The 17,612-nt window shown below is 48.0% G+C and overlaps 1 protein-coding gene across 1 annotated transcript; it reads left to right on the forward strand.

Annotated features, from left to right (window-relative positions):
* Positions 1-48: 48 nt before the first annotated feature.
* Positions 49-17,188, forward strand: LOC106909666 (sodium/calcium exchanger 1-like). Its single transcript, XM_088007734.1, has 11 exons — positions 49-2,966; positions 6,337-6,443; positions 6,554-6,560; positions 6,626-6,729; positions 7,594-7,614; positions 7,718-7,735; positions 14,714-14,782; positions 15,016-15,143; positions 15,407-15,506; positions 15,584-15,856; positions 17,091-17,188. Exons 1-11 carry the CDS (start codon positions 1,204-1,206, stop codon positions 17,186-17,188), a joined length of 2,688 nt encoding a protein of 895 aa, XP_087863860.1. The 5' UTR covers positions 49-1,203.
* The last annotated feature ends 424 nt before the right edge of the window (positions 17,189-17,612 follow it).

Genomic DNA, 17,612 nt, shown 5'->3' on the forward strand with positions numbered 1-17,612 from the left:
AAAAAAAATAAGATGAGACATAAAATTCATCCCAGTCATGAAAACAGAAAACATTTTATTCCAATAACAAGTTAAAAAGGCTCAAAAATGGCAGCCATCTTGAAAAATGGCCATCATCCTGAAATTCAAGTGTCTGATGGGAAAAATTAAAAACATGTTTAATACTTACTGATGTAGCCACAGTGACAGATTCTTCTGGGTTTCATTTCTACCAGATTTATACAGTAAAACCTTCCCAGAACCAGTCCAGGTCCAGGAGAAGTTCTGGCTGTTTACAGCTGGTTGTTTTGGACCGTTTCTCATCTCCAGTGAGGAAGAGGAGGAGGAGGACAAGCACGAGGAGGAGGAGGAAGCAGCGTCTTGTTTCTGGGCTCTAACCAGGTCGAGGTTCTGCTTCTTGTCTTCACGTCGCCTTCTGGTTCTGCTGGTTCTGTGGGCCTGAAGAGATTTTCCTCCTTTGAAGATGAAAACTTCCTGGAACTTTGTGGAGATTCTGATTTAAAGCATTTTGCTCTTCGTCTGACGGTAGGTTCCTCCTCTTCCTCCTCCGGCAGCCTGATGACCGACTGCATGAAGCTGCTTGTGCCTCAGTCACTGCAGAGGTCAGAGATGACGATTTCAGCCTTAATGTTTCTCATTAACCGTGAAACCAGATCTGACCAGAACCTCACCGCCAGTCCTCCTGTGGTTCTGATGCACCTTAACCAGCAGGTATCCATGGCAACCTGCAGGGTGGTGACCCAGGTGACCTCACTAACCCCTCCCCACAGCCTTTGCACTGAGCTGGACCAAAAGGAAGCTCCAAACCGACCAGGTGTTTCTGTCCAGATTTGTTACCTCTATAGAAACTTTTTCTTTCCAGGTTAAATAATCTGCCAGCTTTTTACCAATATTCAGGAATTCTTGACTTATTTCTTGCTAAAAAGTTTATTTTGCATTATCTCAAGCATAAGGGCTGGAAACTTGACAGAAATCCTTGGTAAGGTTTTGTTTTTTGCAGTGTGGATTGGATCGTTGAGGAAGAGCTGTTGAAGGTCCAGACTGTCAATATTTCTCAGATCGGTCAAAGTTGGTCTGCTGGAGATCCAGAGATTAGCAGGGGGAAGGTCATGTTTTTGGGTTTGACCCCCACGTTCATAAACCCAGATCCAGACTGAAGCCCGTTTCTGTCTGTTTCAGGTTGAGGAGGCCTGAAGCTTCACCATGAGTCCCGCTGGACGCCCGTCGTTCCTGCTGCTCCTGTTCGCCGCCATCTCAGCCAGCTCCGCAGCAGGGGGCGCCGGTTTGGCGCCAAAGTCCAACACCACAGCCAGAAACCAGACTAAATGCGGCGGCAGCACTGACTGCATCGAGGGCGTCATCCTGCCGGTGTGGAAGCCGGAGAACCCGGCCTTCCCCGACCGCCTGGCCAGGGCCACCATCTACTTCGTGGGGCTGTTCTACATGTTCCTGGGCGTCTCCATCATCGCTGATCGCTTTATGGCGTCCATTGAAGTCATCACCTCTCAGGAAAGGAAGATCATCATAAAGAAACCCAACGGGGAGAAGATCACCACCACGGTTCGCGTCTGGAATGAGACAGTGTCCAACCTGACCCTGATGGCGCTCGGCTCCTCCGCGCCAGAGATCCTCCTGTCCGTGGTGGAGGTTTGCGGTCACAACTTTGACGCCGGTGAATTGGGTCCCAACACCATCGTAGGCAGCGCCGCCTTCAACATGTTCGTCATCATCGGCCTCTGCGTGTCCGTCATTCCCGACGGGGAGACCAGGAAGGTGAAGCACCTGCGGGTGTTTTTCGTCACCGCCACCTGGAGCGTGTTTGCTTACACCTGGCTATACCTGATCCTGGCCGTTTTCTCTCCAGGTGTTGTTGAGATATGGGAGGGGCTTCTCACACTCTTCTTCTTCCCTTTCTGTGTTGGGTTTGCTTATGTGGCCGACCGCAGGCTTCTTTTCTACAAATACGTGTACAAGCGATACCGAGCCGGGAAGCAGAAGGGAATGATTATCGAGACCGAGGGCGAGCCAGATCTCCCTTCGAAGTTGGACGTCGAAATGGACGGAAAAATGCTCAACTCCCATGGAGACGAACTACCGGACGGAGAGGCGAAGGAGCTGGACGAGGAGGAGGCGCGCAGAGAGCTGGCCAGGATCCTGAAGGAGCTGAAGCAGAAACATCCAGAGAAGGAGACGGAACAGCTGATGGAGCTCGCTAACTACCAGGTTCTGACCCAGCAGCAGAAGAGTCGGGCCTTTTACCGCTGCCAGGCGACCAGGATCATGACAGGAGCCGGCAACGTCCTGAAGAAACACGCCGCTGACCAGGCCAAGAGGGCCACGCAGCATGACATCTGCTCTGAGATATCCGTCAACAACTTCTCCTCCAAGGTCTTCTTCGACCCTGGGAACTACCAGTGTCTGGAGAACTGCGGCAGCGTGGCGCTCAATGTTGTCCGCCGAGGAGGAGACTTGACCACTACGGTCTGTGTGGATTACCGGACTGAAGACGGAACCGCCAACGCTGGCTCCGACTACCATCTCACCGAAGGAACCGTTGTGTTCAAACCCGGCGAGACCGACAAGGAAATCCACATCAACATCATTGACGACGATATTTTTGAGGAAGACGAGCACTTCCTGGTTCACCTCACCAACGTGCGGGTCACACCAGACGGAGCAAACGACCATCAGGCGAAATACGCCGACGGCCTGGCAGGGCTGGGCCTGCCGTGCTCGGCCACCGTCACCATCTTCGACGACGACCATGCCGGGATATTCAGCTTTGAGGAGCCGGTGGTGACGGTGAGTGAGAGCGTGGGCGTGATGGAGGTGAAGGTGACCAGGAACTCAGGGGCCCGCGGTGTCGTGGCGGTGCCGTACAAAACCATCGAGGGGACGGCAAAAGGCGGCGGAGAAGACTTTGAAGACACGCACGGAGTCCTGGAGTTTGACAACGATGAGATTGTGTAAGTACTAGTGGTGGCACTCACTTAAAAATGTTAATTTCAGGGTCTGTAATTAATTAATTACATTTAATTAAACGACATATCAACAAAATCAGCAACACTTTCAATTCAAAAACCATTTTTGCTGCTATTGAATAAATAGAAATATGAGCTCAAAACCAGGAAGCATCTGTAGAAACGTGGACTGTGGATGCTGCTTAGCATTAGCTGCTACATGTTTAGCATTGAGATGTTTTTTCTTTTTTAGGCTAGCATAGCTTCTGATAGGCTAACTCCTTTTAGCACACCTTGAACACAACGGTCTTTTCCAGTGTCCAATTTTTCTGGGTTTCAGTTTTGTCCCTGATGTTGATGTGTGGATGAAAACCTGTTCACCAGCTGCGGTTTAGAAATGTTTGAATTTTGATTGTATTAGATTATCTGGTAGCTCCGCCCCCATCCTGTCATGTGACCTGGCATCCTTCTGCAAACAGCTGGAATAAAATCCCAGCAGATCTCAAACATGTCAGAGCCAACCGAATATTTTATCTCATTTCGGTTCAGATTGGGACAGTTTGTTATGGCGTGTCTCCGCAGAAAAAGAAAAGCTTTCATTGGAGGCGTGTTGTGACTTTATGCGACTCTAGCATGTAGCATAGTCTTCATGTTGATGTATCGCCAGCAGACTAAGATGATGGAGTTTGGGTCCAGCAGCATTTCTAACAATAGCAATGCCACCTAGTGGTCACATTCATTACAACACGTAGTACTTTTCATTACAATACACCATAATTTAGGTGGATGTGGGCCAGTTGACAGCAGTTTCAGATTAAACCTGACCCACTCCAGAGGTCATTAGTCTCTCAGGTAGAGGGGTGCAAAGGTTGTGGAGGTAATTCAGAACCAGTGGGTCCCATTTGGCAGCAGACATGGGCCAATTCAAGGTTAACATGTGTAATGCTGCAGATCAAACATCAGCTCATAGAATAATTGGGGGCTTGTCTGGGATCCTGACAGGATTGTTCAAGTTTCAATGACAGAAACGGTTCCTGGGTGCTCTGGTTCAGATGGTTCTGCAGAACTTGTTGGTTAGAAAGGATTTTATTCTGTTGCTGGTACTGTTAGGTGTCTTGGTACGGCACCGTACAAGTCATGCTGATGATGACGATGTTCTGGCCTGAGGTCAGCCTGAGGTCAGCCTGAGGTTGGCGTCCTCAGACCTGTCTGCTCCACCAGGCCTGATGTCGCTGGAGTTTCAGTCAGCAGCAGGTTTAAGGAGAAACTTCAGCCGCTCTCTGCAGGCCGCTGGTCGTTGTTAGAAGCTGAGAAGTTTCTGCAGGGAGACTTAATGTTCTGTCAGCGAGGACGCCGCCCACTGAGAGCGAGTACAGCTGTTGTTTTGTCCTGTTTGTCCCGCAGACATGTCTTCAGGTGTCCAACAGTGTCGAGACAGTGCTGCGGGTGGACCCTCCTCTTCCTGGCTGGGTGCTGCTGACAGCTCCTTGTTTCTGTCTGTCCTCCAGATGTCCTTGCTGAGAGGACGGTGTTTTATTTAGCATCTAGTCCAAACGCAGCCGCTCCTGTGTAAGGAGCAGATAAACAGCCTGGACCTTTGTCCTTATTAGGCCGTCGGCTGCAGCAGCAGCTTAGCGCGCGGCTTCGCCCATAAAGCAACCGGTTCCTGTCAGAGCGCTGGGGGAGGTCGGACCTGGCCCACGGCCACGGCGCCGGCCCACATCGCCACGGAGACGAGAAGCAGATCGGACTGCAGAGCTCTGTGGACCCGCCGTCCATCAGAGAACAGTCAGGTTCTGCTGACCCGTTTCATCTCGGTGCCCTGAGGCTCAAACCTCCATAAACTTCACTACTACTAATGCGGCATTCCCATCATTCCCATTGTTCCCATCGTTTCCAGTTCAATGCTGGAGTCCAGGTGGGAACCTAGAAATGGGAGAGACAGCAAGCTCAGCGTGGCATCTAGTAGCGTCACTTCCGGTGGCAGCTGCCACTACTTTCCATCAAGTAAACGAAGTCAAAATATTGCAGATGTTACACTTTTTAGTAAACGGTACTCATTATTTCAACAATTATTATTTACTAACATTCAATATTATGAAAACGTTTTACAAAAATTGACATCAGCATTCCCAAGACAGGTCAGCACCCTAGTGGCAGCTGCTGGAACTGCCAGTACTGGCTGCCACTGCCACAAAATGAGATTCTGCTGGAGGAGAAACGAAGGTTCAACTTCATTTATTGATGGAAGTCCCCAATAAAATCCGAATAAAAACACCAAATTCAGGAGACAGACCGGGTCACGGCCGCGTTCGACTGCAACATAACGGCACTAAATCACTGCTGCACTGCAGGCCGGTTCTGATCCAAACAGCAGAAACAGAAACATATCAGTTCAGTCTGCAGGAAACACAACTTCAGTCTGCTGAAATCAAATAAACATGGTGAGTTTCCATGGTGCTGGCCTCGACGCACACACACACACAGTTGTGTTTTCATGACTTGTGGGGACTTCCCATTGACTTCCATTCATTTTCTACAGCCGATCCCAAACCATCACAGACTGAACCCCGAGTCCAAAAACAGCATTTCCCCTCATGGGGACCAGGAAATGTTCCCACAAGGATATAAAAACATGATTCACACAGACACCAGTCAGTTTCTGGTCAGGAATCAGTTGGAGTGGAAATAAATCCAGGAGCGGACTCTCATTTGAAACTGGATTTCTGTGTTGCGTTTTAAACTGAAAGGTTTCTACAGGAAACAGCAGATCGTCTGGGTTTTAGACGTTGCCTAGGAAACGGAGGTTTACAAACACCTGGATGTGTTTTCTCATAACCTCAGAGCGTTGAGACGAAGGTTCGGTGAATTTATGAATAAAGTTTCTCCTGTGGATTCCCTGAGTTGTCGCAGTGCATGCTGGGAGATGTGGTCCAGTTGGATCCTATCAGACTCCCGGCCCAGTGAGACAACCCGACCTGCTGCAGGGTGGATGGACCAGCGGTACCGGGACATTTCCACCGAGTCTCTGCAGGACCGACTGGGTCACAGCGTCCCGCTCACTTATTACCATCCCCCTGTCCTCCTGTCCCCCTGTCCTCCTGTCCCCCTGTCCTCCTGTCCCTCTGTCCTCCCATCCCTCTGTCCTCCCGTCCCTCTGTCCCCCTGTCCTCCCGTCCCTCTGTCCCCCTGTCCTCCCGTCCCTCTGTCCCCCTGTCCTCCCGTCCCTCTGTCCCCCTGTCCTCCCGTCCCTCTGTCCCCCTGTCCTCCCGTCCCTCTGTCCCTCTGTCCTCCCGTCCCTCTGTCCCCCTGTCCTCCCGTCCCTCCCGTCCTTCATCACGTCTCGCTCCTCTTCCTCTGCTTTCTTCTCTTCCAGCAAATCGATTCGGATCAACGTCGTCGATGATGAAGAGTATGAGAAAAACAAGAACTTCTTCCTGGAGGTCGGCGATCCTCAGCTGCTAGAGATGAGTGAACGGAAAGGTGGGGGCGTCGCCACCCTGACCTCTGACCCCGCCCCACTGACCTTTAACCTCTCCTAATCTTGACCCCCTCAGATGTTTGTGGTTTCCGTGATCGTTGCGTGATTTTAGGTTCAGGGTTGCAGCGGTTCTCTGAACCCCCCCGCCTGTGTGCCTGTGAACTAATGACCCCTGACCCCACAGGAAGACGGTGTCGGTTAGAATAACGGACCATGAGGAATACGATAGGAAGGCCAGCTTCTACCTGGAGCTGCAGGAGCCCTGCTGGGGCAGGAGGGGACGGACAGGTGGGAGCCGTACCTGTCTGGTGACCTCTGACCTCTCTTCTTCCTGCTGTCGCTCTGCTGCCTCCTATTGGCCAGGACTGTCAGGGGCTCAGCTCTGATTGGCTGCAGCTGAACTTTTTTAACTATGAGGGTCTTAGAGACACTGGTCCAGGTTATCTGGAACAGAAACGATCCAGAGACAGTCAGACCTCCCAGTCTGGACCTACTGGTCCCAGACTGGACTGGGGTTCTGAAGCTGAATGGGGGAGCTGCTGTAGAAGCCCAGATCGTCTATAGCAGGGTTTCAAAGTGTGGGGCTCGGCCCACAGGGGGCGCCAGAGCTCTTCAGGGGATCTGGAGGAAAAATCCAACAAGAAAAGAAACTCAATGTTTAGCCAAGCTGGAGACAAGAAGTTAGATTTTTAGACAGCCAGGGCGGATCAACATGGAATGAAGGAAATAAAGCTGGAATGCTAACGGCTAACTGTCCCACACTTTGAAACGCCGTGGGATGCTAATGGCTAACTATTTCACACTTTGAAACGCTGTGGGATGCTAACGGCTAACTCACACTTTGAAACGCCGTGGGATGCTAATGGCTAACTGTCCCACGCTTTGAAACCCCGTGGGATGCTAACTGTCCCACGCTTTGAAACCCCGTGGGATGCTAACGGCTAACTGTCCCACGCTTTGAAACGCTGTGGGATGCTAACGGCTAACTGTCCCAGGCTTTGAAACGCCGTGGGATGCTAACGGCTAACTATCTCACACTTTGAAACGCTGTGGGATGCTAACGGCTAACTGTCTCACGCTGAAATGCCTGATCTAGAGATCGAACCTCCTACTGCTTCTGATGCTTCATGCTTCTCTTTATTTTCTCTGCAGCTCTGCTGCTGCAGGAAGTCGGTAAGCAGACTTCCTGTCTCCTTTCTCCTTTCCTGCTTCAACTTTCACCCCTTCAGACAGAAACAAACGCCTAAATCAATGTTTTTTTCTTCTGGCCTCACAGGTGGCTTCGTCCAGACAGGTAGGACCGCTGTCAGGTTCAGTTCAGGTAGACGGGTTCAGTACCTGACGGGCTGACATTAACTGATCCTTTCTCTAACGTTTCATTAGACAAGCAGCTGTTTGGTAAGACACCGCCCCCTGGTGGACGTTTGAGTGTCTAATTCTACAGACCATCTGACCCTCTGAAAACCAGGAGACTCTCATTTAACCAGAACAAGACCAGGACCAGAATTGGACTAGAGACACTGGCTCTGGAGAGTTCTGCCGGGTTCTCTGCCTTTCTATCAGCTCCGGGCTCTGTTGTCGGCAACCTGCGGCTCTTTAGCGCCGCCCTAGTGGCTCTGGAGCTTTTTCAGAAATGTTTGAAAATTGAAAAGAATGGGGGTGGGAATTATCTTTTGTTTTAATATAGTTTCTGTAGGAGGACAAACATGACACAAACATTCTTAACGTTTTCCAATGCTATAAAAATGTGTAGGGTAAATATTAAATTTCAACATTTCCGTCAACAAAGATTTGCATCAAAACCTGTGACACGTTTCTTTCAGCTGGGCGGTGCGAGGCAGGGGGCTGTAAACAAACAGACAGGTGGGGGGGGGGGCATGGAGAGCAAAGGGAAAAGAGGAAAATAGCCGAAGAGAGATTTACAATTCTTGGACCAAATCATTTGCATTCATTGCCAATGCAGAAGGATTACCTGAATGTTTGCTCTGTAGAGAGAAGCTGCCAAATAACAAAAAGACTAGAGAGCCTAGAGAGACACCTTACTGTAAGCTGCACCTACAAATAAAACAAAGAAGGAAACGTGTGTGTGTGTGTGTGTGTGTGTATATATATATATATATATATATATATATATATATATATATATATAATTCCCTTCTCACCCTCCGCGGGTGGTCTGTCTCTCCCTCTCTCTCTCTCACATTTCTGGACTTGGTTCTCCATTACCATCTTGTCTGTCTGGATCTGGAAGTCCCACAGGATCTTAGCTCGGTCATTCTCCACCACCTTTGGGGGTGTTCCCCACTTTGACCTCGGGGCTTCCAGTCCATATTCTGCACAGATGTTCCTGTACACTATGCCCGCCACTTGGTTATGTCGTTCCATGTACGCTTTCCCTGCCAGCATCTTGCACCCTGCTGTTATGTGCTGGACTGTCTCAGAGGCCTCCTTGCACAACCTACACCTTGGGTCTTGTCTGGTGTGGTAGATCTGAGCCTCTATTGCTCTGGTGTTTAGGGCCTGTTCCTGTGCAGCCAGGATGAGGGCCTCTGTGCTGTCCTTGAGTCCAGCTTTCTCCAGCCATTGGTAGGATTTCCTGATATCAGCCACTTCAGTTATTTGTCGGTGGTACATCCCATGTAGGGGCTTGTCCTCCCATGATGGTTCCTCCAGCACCTTGTCCTCTGTTCCCCATTGCCTGAGACATTCACTGAGCACATCGTCCATTGAGGCTTTGTCCTTGATGCATTTATGGATCTTGGATGTTTCATCCTGGACAGTGGCTCTCACACTCACTAGTCCTCTGCCTCCTTCCTTACAGCTCGTGTACAGTCTCAGGGTGCTGGATTTGGGGTGGAACCCTCCATGCATGGTTAGTAGCTTCCGAGTCTTAACATCCGTGGTCTTTATCTCTTCCATTGGCCAGCTAATTATTCCTGCAGGGTATCTGATTACTGGTAAGGCATAGCTGTTTATTGCATGGATCTTGTTCTTGCCATTGAGCTGGCTTCTCAGGGCTTGCCTTGTTCGTTGGAGGTATTTGGCTGTGGCTCCTTTCCTTGTGACCTCATCGAGGTTGCCATTTGCTTGTGGTATTCCCAGGTACTTGTAACTGTGCTCTATGTCTGCTATTGTTCCTTCTGGGAGTGAGACCCCTTCTGTGCGGATGACCTTCCCTCTCTTTGTGACCATCCGGCCACACTTCTCTAGTCCGAATGACATCCCAATGTCAGTGCTGTAGATCCTGGTGGTGTGGATCAGTGAGTCGATGTTTTGCTCGCTCTTGGCGTACAGCTTGATGTCATCCATGTAGAGGAGGTGACTGATTGTGGCCCCATTCTTGAGTCGGTATCCGTAGCCAGTCTTGATGATTTGGCTGAGGGGGTTCAGGCCTATGCAGAACAGCAGTGGGGACAGAGCATCTCCTTGGTATATGCCACATTTGATGGACACTTGTGCAAGTGGTTTGCAGTTAGCTTCAAGGGTGGTTTTCCACAGCCCCGTCGAGTTTGCAATGAAGGCTCTTAGAGTCCTATTGATGTTGTACATCTCTAAGCATTCAATGATCCAAGTGTGTGGCATTGAGTCATAGGCTTTCTTGTAATCAATCCAAGCGGTGCACAGGTTGGTGTGTCGGGTTTTGCAGACTCGGGCGACTGTGTGGTCTACAAGGAGTTGGTGTTTGGCTCCTCTGCTATTTATGCTGATGCCCTTCTGTGCCGTGCTCATGTATTTATCCATGTGCCCGCTTATCTTAGCTGCTATGATGCCTGACATGAGCTTCCATGTTGTAGAGAGACAGGTTATTGGCCGATAGTTGGATGGGACTGAACCCTTTGAGGGATCCTTCTGGATCAGGATTGTGCGCCCTTCAGTTAACCATTCAGGGTGAGTCCCATTCTGTAGCAGCTGGTTCAGTTGAGCTGTCAGTCGCTCATGGAGGGCAGTGAGTTTCTTTAGCCAGTAGGCATGGATCATGTCAGGCCCTGGTGCTGTCCAGTTTTTCATACCCGAGACTCTTTCTTGGACACAGTGATGGTTACCGGGGCTTGTTCAGGGAGGTTGCTGTGGTCCTCTCGTAGAGAGGTTAGCCACTGTGCATTGCTGTTGTGGGACGCCTCCCTTTCCCATATGCCTTTCCAGTATTGTTCAGTCTCCAGCCTTGGTGGGTCTGCTCTGTTGTTATTACCCTGCCATTGAGAGTACACTTTAGCTGGTTGGGTGGAGAAGAGCCGGTTAAACCTCCTGGCTTTATTCTCTATCTCTTTAGGCGGCTGGCCAAGGCTTGGAGCCTTTGTTTGGCAGTTTTGAGTGCTTCAGGTATGGGCATCTGGCTGTACTTCTTGGGTTTATATATTTATATAAGCCGCCCCGGGCTATAAGCTGCATGGTTCAAGGTGTGGGGACAAAGTTGTGGCTTATAGTCAGAAAAATCCAGTCATGTGGAAAGACATTTCCAGGGACGGTGCTACATTAGCTGCTATGTCAAGATTAAAGTTGCATCTTAGATGCCCGATGTAGAGGAGCTGTCCAGTGATGTCTGTAAACAGAAGTCACATCAGGGGTGAAAGTAGTTTTAAATTCTTGGGGGTACTATGACAAAAGTATACTATACACTATATATATATATATATACACACACAAAAAATTGCTTCTTTTTGTGCTTTGGAGTTTCTGTGCTGATTAATTTTGCAAAGCGATAAAAGCTCGTAGCTCTTGCATTGTTACAAAATGGAGTCATGTTTCCTTCAGCCCACTGGCTGCCATGTTGAACCTTGAGATGCCAGGAGACCTAAATCCTGAACTTCATGGCATGGAGTCATCCCAGTTTTCCATGTCTGGCATATAACCATTCATTTTATCTTTTAAACTGGTTCTATTGATCCTGTGTCCAGACAGAGGGACAATCAGTAGCCCAGCATCATGACCTGTTTGTTCTGCAGATCCTGCAGCTTCACCTTCCCAACATGGCTCCTCCTCACCCTGACAGGAGGAACCACAGAGCTCTGTGAGGTTAAAGCTCATCTTCTGAAGTTGGGATGTTTTTCCTCCAACAGGTTCCAGAGGAATCACCTCAAACCAGATGATGGACTGGATTTTATTTCACTGTCATTTGTGGATGTTAGAGCCTCATTTTCAACAGTGGAGCTATAAAGGTGGAAAAAGGTTTTAATTTTGGAGAAAATCTCATCAACATCAATATTTCCACTAAATAAGAGGCAAAAAAATTGTTGATAGAGGAAAATCCTCTCAGACTCTGAGCTCAAAGCGAGATGCCAGAGAGCAATAAAACTATTATATTTAAATAGGCAATTTAATTTCACATAACTATCGCAGTAGAAGCCATTTGTTTGTTAAATACTTAATGAAACATATTTACCGTGTTTGATGTTTGTTGTAAATGACGTGATACTCACAAAGGTAATTAGTCCAAGTTTGTGGTTTATTGAACGTTCAGAAACTACGGCGGCTGTAAAGAGCCACAGAAAAGGTAAACGAAGGTAAAACAACCCGAACAGGTGATCAACTCTAAACCAGTAGCACCTTTTTACTTTCTCTGTCATTTAAGCCCACCCGTTGCCGTGGCAACCGCCTGCACTCCACAAGCCGACTGGAGATTGTTAAAAACATTCAGTCCATTACGATATGAGGTTTTCAGGCTTGATATTTATTTTGTGATCATTAATAATCCTCCCTGAACACAGAGCTGGTTGATGAGTTCATTTAAACTCCTGCTCTGCTCGTTATTTTAATAATGGAACCGAAACGCACGAAATTGTGCAACACCTTGTTGAAACAATAATCACTGAGGTTATTATTGTTGTTGGGTCATTAATTTGAACACGTTTTGTTGATGTTGTTCTTTAATAAAGTTACGAACGTTTTGATAAGCCAATCAGAGGAAGACCTGCTGGTCTCAGCGTCAGTTTGTCACCTAATGCTGAGATCAACTCAAAAACTTCTGCGGTCGACGTGTTGCTGCCCTGATCTAATAAAGCATGAAGAGTTCAGAAACAATATGAAATGAGAAAAAAGTTATTTATTAACGGATTAAGTTGTGTTTTAGATTGTTCTTGAAAAACTAACCAGTCGCGGCTGATTAGTGGGTGAACTCACAGCTGCTCAGTGAAGCCAATGATTCTTTACAGCCGCTCTTCTCTTGCAGGTACTGCGAACCCCGCTAAATCTTTTAGGGGTAGCAGTACCCTGCCTTACCCCCTTACTTTCACCCCTGAGTCACATTAAACACGTATGAACACAATCCTGTCATAGGCACATATATTTAGTAACAAAGTGGTTGTTTTTATAAATTGATTAGTAATTTTTGCCAGTATTAACATCCTGAGGATGAGGATGGCTGCGTGTCAAAAGAGAAGAGGATATGTTTTACCGTTGCATTTGACTTGCTTGGCATTTGAATAGAAATCAAACTTAAACTGTATTAATTTAAATTTCTATCTTTTCAAAAGGCTGCTGCTTCATTTTTATAACTGCAGGTTGTGTTTTATTGCTCTCTGTTGCCCAGATAAGGGGCAGGTTAAGCACATTCTGGTTTGTTGTTTTTTCGATTACTTAGCATGAATATTTACAAAGACCGGTCGTTATGCAAACTGCATTTGGGAGCAGGAAAAAAATGACCCTTTTCCCGTCGATCTTCATAATAAAAATTACATCAAAAATCTGAATTCTTCATTACATTTTTTAAATTTTATCAATGCAACGAAACGTAAAACATTAATATTGTAACGGAAGGTAAACTTAAAGCACCATCGTGCAACAGAGGGTGCGTTCACACTGCCAGTAAATGCGACCTGTATGTGTTCTGCAGTCTGAACGGGCAAACGACCTGAAAGTGTCCCGCATGCGCAGTAGAGGGCGCCATAGCGTCAGCGTTGTCAGTGTTCTGCCAACCGCCATGAAAAGAAGAAGTGCTCAGTGTTTGCGGAAGTAAACATGGAGGCTAACGGTGGAGCTTAGCTTACATATTTCAAGTTGTTGTCCGGCCGGAGCAGCATATTAACAACTTAATCCTCATATAATCCGTCATGGTTGTTGTTTTTCTTCCCACTTGCGCTTATCAGGACGCAGAATAGTGAGATTTATTGAGAATCAGTGACGTTCAGTTCGGATGAATGCGGCCTGAACGTTAGGTCGTATTTGGATATGTATCGGATATGGGTCACATTCGAAAAAGAATCCGACCTGTGCTGTTCACACTGCCATGGAAAGATCGGATACAGGTCGCATTACGTCAAAAAAATCAGAATTGAGTCACTTCAGGCTGCAGTGTGAACGCACCCAGAGTCACGTGGCTCGTCATGATTAAAGAAACATTTAATCATGAATGATAATTATACACTTAGTCGTTTTGACAATAAGCTAATATAAACACTTAAAGCCTGTGTTGTCTTCATTATAAGCCTTATATTAGGCTTTTAATGTTTTGTGGCTCCAGACAGATGTTTTTGGTCCAATATGGTCATTCAACATTTTGGGTTGCCAAGCCCTGGACTAGGCCAATGGAACACCTTGATTCTTTCGTTCCCCAGTCTGGCCACAGCATCATCCCTGCACCGCCGTGCTCTGAGGCGTCTGAGCAGCTTGGGTCTGGTTCTGGTCATCCGGGACAAACGTCTCTACCCGCGTTACTGAAGAACCCGTCTCAGGTTCTGGTGTTGGCTCGGTCTGAGTTGAAATGAACCCAGTTTGTTAAATGGGAGCCTCAGAGGCCTGGTACTGGTCAGACGTTCTGGACTCGTCTCTCTGTGGGTCCTGGAAACTTCTCCTGCAGGTCCACTGGGCTGGACTGGTTCTCCTCGTGGTCCGATGGGAACAGGGTCCACTAGCTGGACCTGACACCAGAACCAGCCAGTTCTCCTGCAAAAAAGGTTCTGGTGGCCCACTGCTGAACCCGATCACCTCCTCTGGTTGATTGGGTTTGGCCCAGTTCAGAACGGTCTGAGGGGTCAGAGGTCAACCTAACTCACATTCTGACTGCATGCCTGCACCCGGTCCATAACCAGGAAGTCCTGACTGAGCATGCTCAGTATGTTCCGACGCACTGAGCATGCTCAGTTCCCAGTTGAGGTTCTGGTTTAACTGGTTTAGACTGGGAGACCATAAAACCAGGTCCAGTTTAATCAGAGCGCTTTCGTTTCAGGCAGTGTTCTCTAACGTGTGTCTGGGTGTCGGCTGGAACCAGAACCTTCTCTGGTTCTGATCACAGGACGGTTCTGGATTCAGTCCATTCAGTTCCTGTTCACCTGTTCAGGTCAAGATATCTACAGGAAGGTCCAGGGCCGAGACCGTCCCGCCCCATCCGACATCATCAGCATCACAGGTTGGCATCCATCCATCCATCCATCCATCCATCCATCCATCCATCCATCCACCCATCACATCCTACAGTTGGTAGGCAGAGCAGATTCTTGGTGTTGAGTTTGAAGACAAACTGAGATCAGAGTCTGGAGAACTCAAAGAAGCTCTGAGTGTCCAGAGCTGGAGAAGACATTCATTTCAAAACCTCACTACCTTTGTTGGCCTGCAGCTAAACAAACATGTGACCTTTGTCAGATGGGGTGTGTGAGGAGGTTTTGACAAAGAAGGAGGAGGAGGAGCGGCGGATTGCAGAGATGGGCAGACCAATGTTGGGCGAACACGTCCGACTGGAGGTCGTCATCGAGGAATCCTACGAGTTCAAGGTGAGAGTAAATCCCTAAAATCACGCTTCTGCCTCTCAGGTTCCTCCCAAATGTCAGGAGGTCTTGTTTGCCCTGGATCCAGGCTGCAGCTTTAGATGTACAGAGACGGAGCTCTGGTGAGACCACTGGTTGTCCACCAGCGGTTTGGTCCAACATATCCCAGTTCTTACCTCAGGCCACTTTCACAGCATTCAGTCTGCCTTCAGAGTAACCACTGGTCTACAGAAAGGCAGACTTTCAACTCAAGGTTGGTCTGGTTTCAGAACACGGTGGATAAACTGATTAAGAAGACCAACCTGGCTCTGGTGATCGGGACGAACAGCTGGAGGGAGCAGTTTGTAGAGGCCATCACTGTCAGCTCAGGTACAAGCTGCAGAAAGAAAACCTGCTTCTCTGCGTTTTTCACACAAAGCAACAGGGAATGTTGTCTCCTTCCTCAGGTGGTGATGATGATGATGACTGCGGTGAAGAAAAAATGCCTTCCTGTTTTGACTATGTCATGCACTTCCTGACTGTCTTCTGGAAGCTTCTGTTTGCCTTCGTTCCTCCAACGGACTACTGGAACGGCTGGGCCTGCTTCATCGTCTCCATCTTCGTCATCGGCATGCTGACCGCCATCATCGGAGACCTGGCGTCACATTTTGGCTGCACGGTTGGCCTCAAAGACTCCGTCACCGCCGTGGTGTTCGTCGCGTTGGGTACTTCAGTACCAGGTGTGACACAAGCTAAGGTTGATACCGCAGACAAGAAAAACAGATTTAGGGTGCATTCACGCCAGCCTTGTTTACTCGGCTTTGATTAAACTCCAGTTCGTTTGACTAGAAAGTCCGGCTCGGTTGGGGTGGAGTCGTCACAGGCTGGGGAAAAACACCCTTAGTCTATGTTGAGGTCTGAGAGCCGTATCAGTTTGACATCTACCCTCAGCAACACAAACACCTGCTGGGCTAATAGTCTTAGTAGGAAACCAGAGAGAACGCAAACAGGCAGATGGAGAACATGAGAGGTCTCTTCAGAAAGTCCTGGCCAGGCACCAAACAGAGACTGGTGATCTGACTGGTGAGCAGCAGCTCAGAGGCATGAGATCAGGAGGGACTTTACAGGAAACTGTGATCCCGACTCATGTTCAGGCTAACTCTGCAGCTTGGACCTGGAAATAAATCTCAGGGAAAGCAGAACACAGGAAGTTTCTTCTGTTAGTCATCAAACACCAGACTTTACTGCTAAGCTATGCAGCTACTGAAGAACGGGAAGGCAAACATGGAGACTTCACCCTGATGGTTAGCTTCTTGTTCAGTTATGAATTTTAAACACGAGATATTTTCACCAGCAGTGGGAACCGTTCAGAAAAGAGCTAGCTAAAACATGACCACTATGCCAACACGGGTTTTAGCTGAAGCTAATGCTAACACTACATTCAACCACCAAAATCGAATCAAAGTTTATTTGTATATCACATTTCAGCAACAAGGCATTTCAAAGAGCTTTAATCATAAAAACACAAAGTCATAGAAACAGTGAACAACGTCACATCAGATTATTGATCAATGTTTCATTGATTATGTTTCAACGCTGACCAGGTTTTTAGTCTAGGTTTAAAAGGCGCTACATCTCACCAGAACCAGCCGGACCGGAAGTGATACTTGGAACGTTTCGGTTTTCAGGGGCGGAGCTATGGGGGGAGTGTGGGGGGCGGCGGCCCCCGGCCAGAATATGACTTCAGGGATCCAAGCCTTTATATGTCTGATGAGAGCTGGAGAAGGAGGGCCGTCTCCTGTTGAGTACGGTGTTGCCCCAGTAGTTTATATAGCAGCTGCCCCAGGCATTGTTAACTCATGGTTACTAAAAACTTTACCAGACAGATTGATTTCAGTGACAAAGTGAGTTAACTGTAGACTGTAAACTGTGTCAGCCCAGCCGCTGCTACGTCAATCCGCGTTTCCCCATCAGATGCGGTTCCCCTGCGTCTTCCTGCCGCTCCGTCCAGGCGGCAAAATACGCGCGAGCTCGTTGTGACGCGCTTGTCTGGGGAACTACGGACACCGTGAAAGCTCAAACATGTTTCAGCAAAGTTGTCGCTTTCTTTCACGTTTTTGCGTGAAACTAATAGTAATAATTACTATTATCTAAAAAAAGAGGAAAAAAAAGTTGTGTAATATTTACCTAGTCCCATTTTTGTAGATTACTACTACTAATAAATACATATGTCACATATATATATTATAATTATTATATATATGTTTAGTTATATATAGATATTTAGACATAGTGCTATATGAAATAAAAACAGGGCAATGCATTTTAATGCTCAGTATTACCCATCAGACAGCGTTCCCCCACTTTAAAACGGGGAACCGTATCTGATGGGGAAGCGCAGATTGACGTGACACCGCCGAGCTCACGTCCCCTTTTCTCTGTCGGTGGTACAGCGGTGATGTCAGGGACTGAAGGCTGAGTTATAGTCGCGGTTTT

Source organism: Poecilia mexicana, unplaced genomic scaffold (assembly GCF_051168715.1).
Source record: "Poecilia mexicana isolate PSO_F unplaced genomic scaffold, ASM5116871v1 scaffold_1, whole genome shotgun sequence".
Classification (NCBI taxonomy): Eukaryota; Metazoa; Chordata; class Actinopteri; order Cyprinodontiformes; family Poeciliidae; genus Poecilia; species Poecilia mexicana.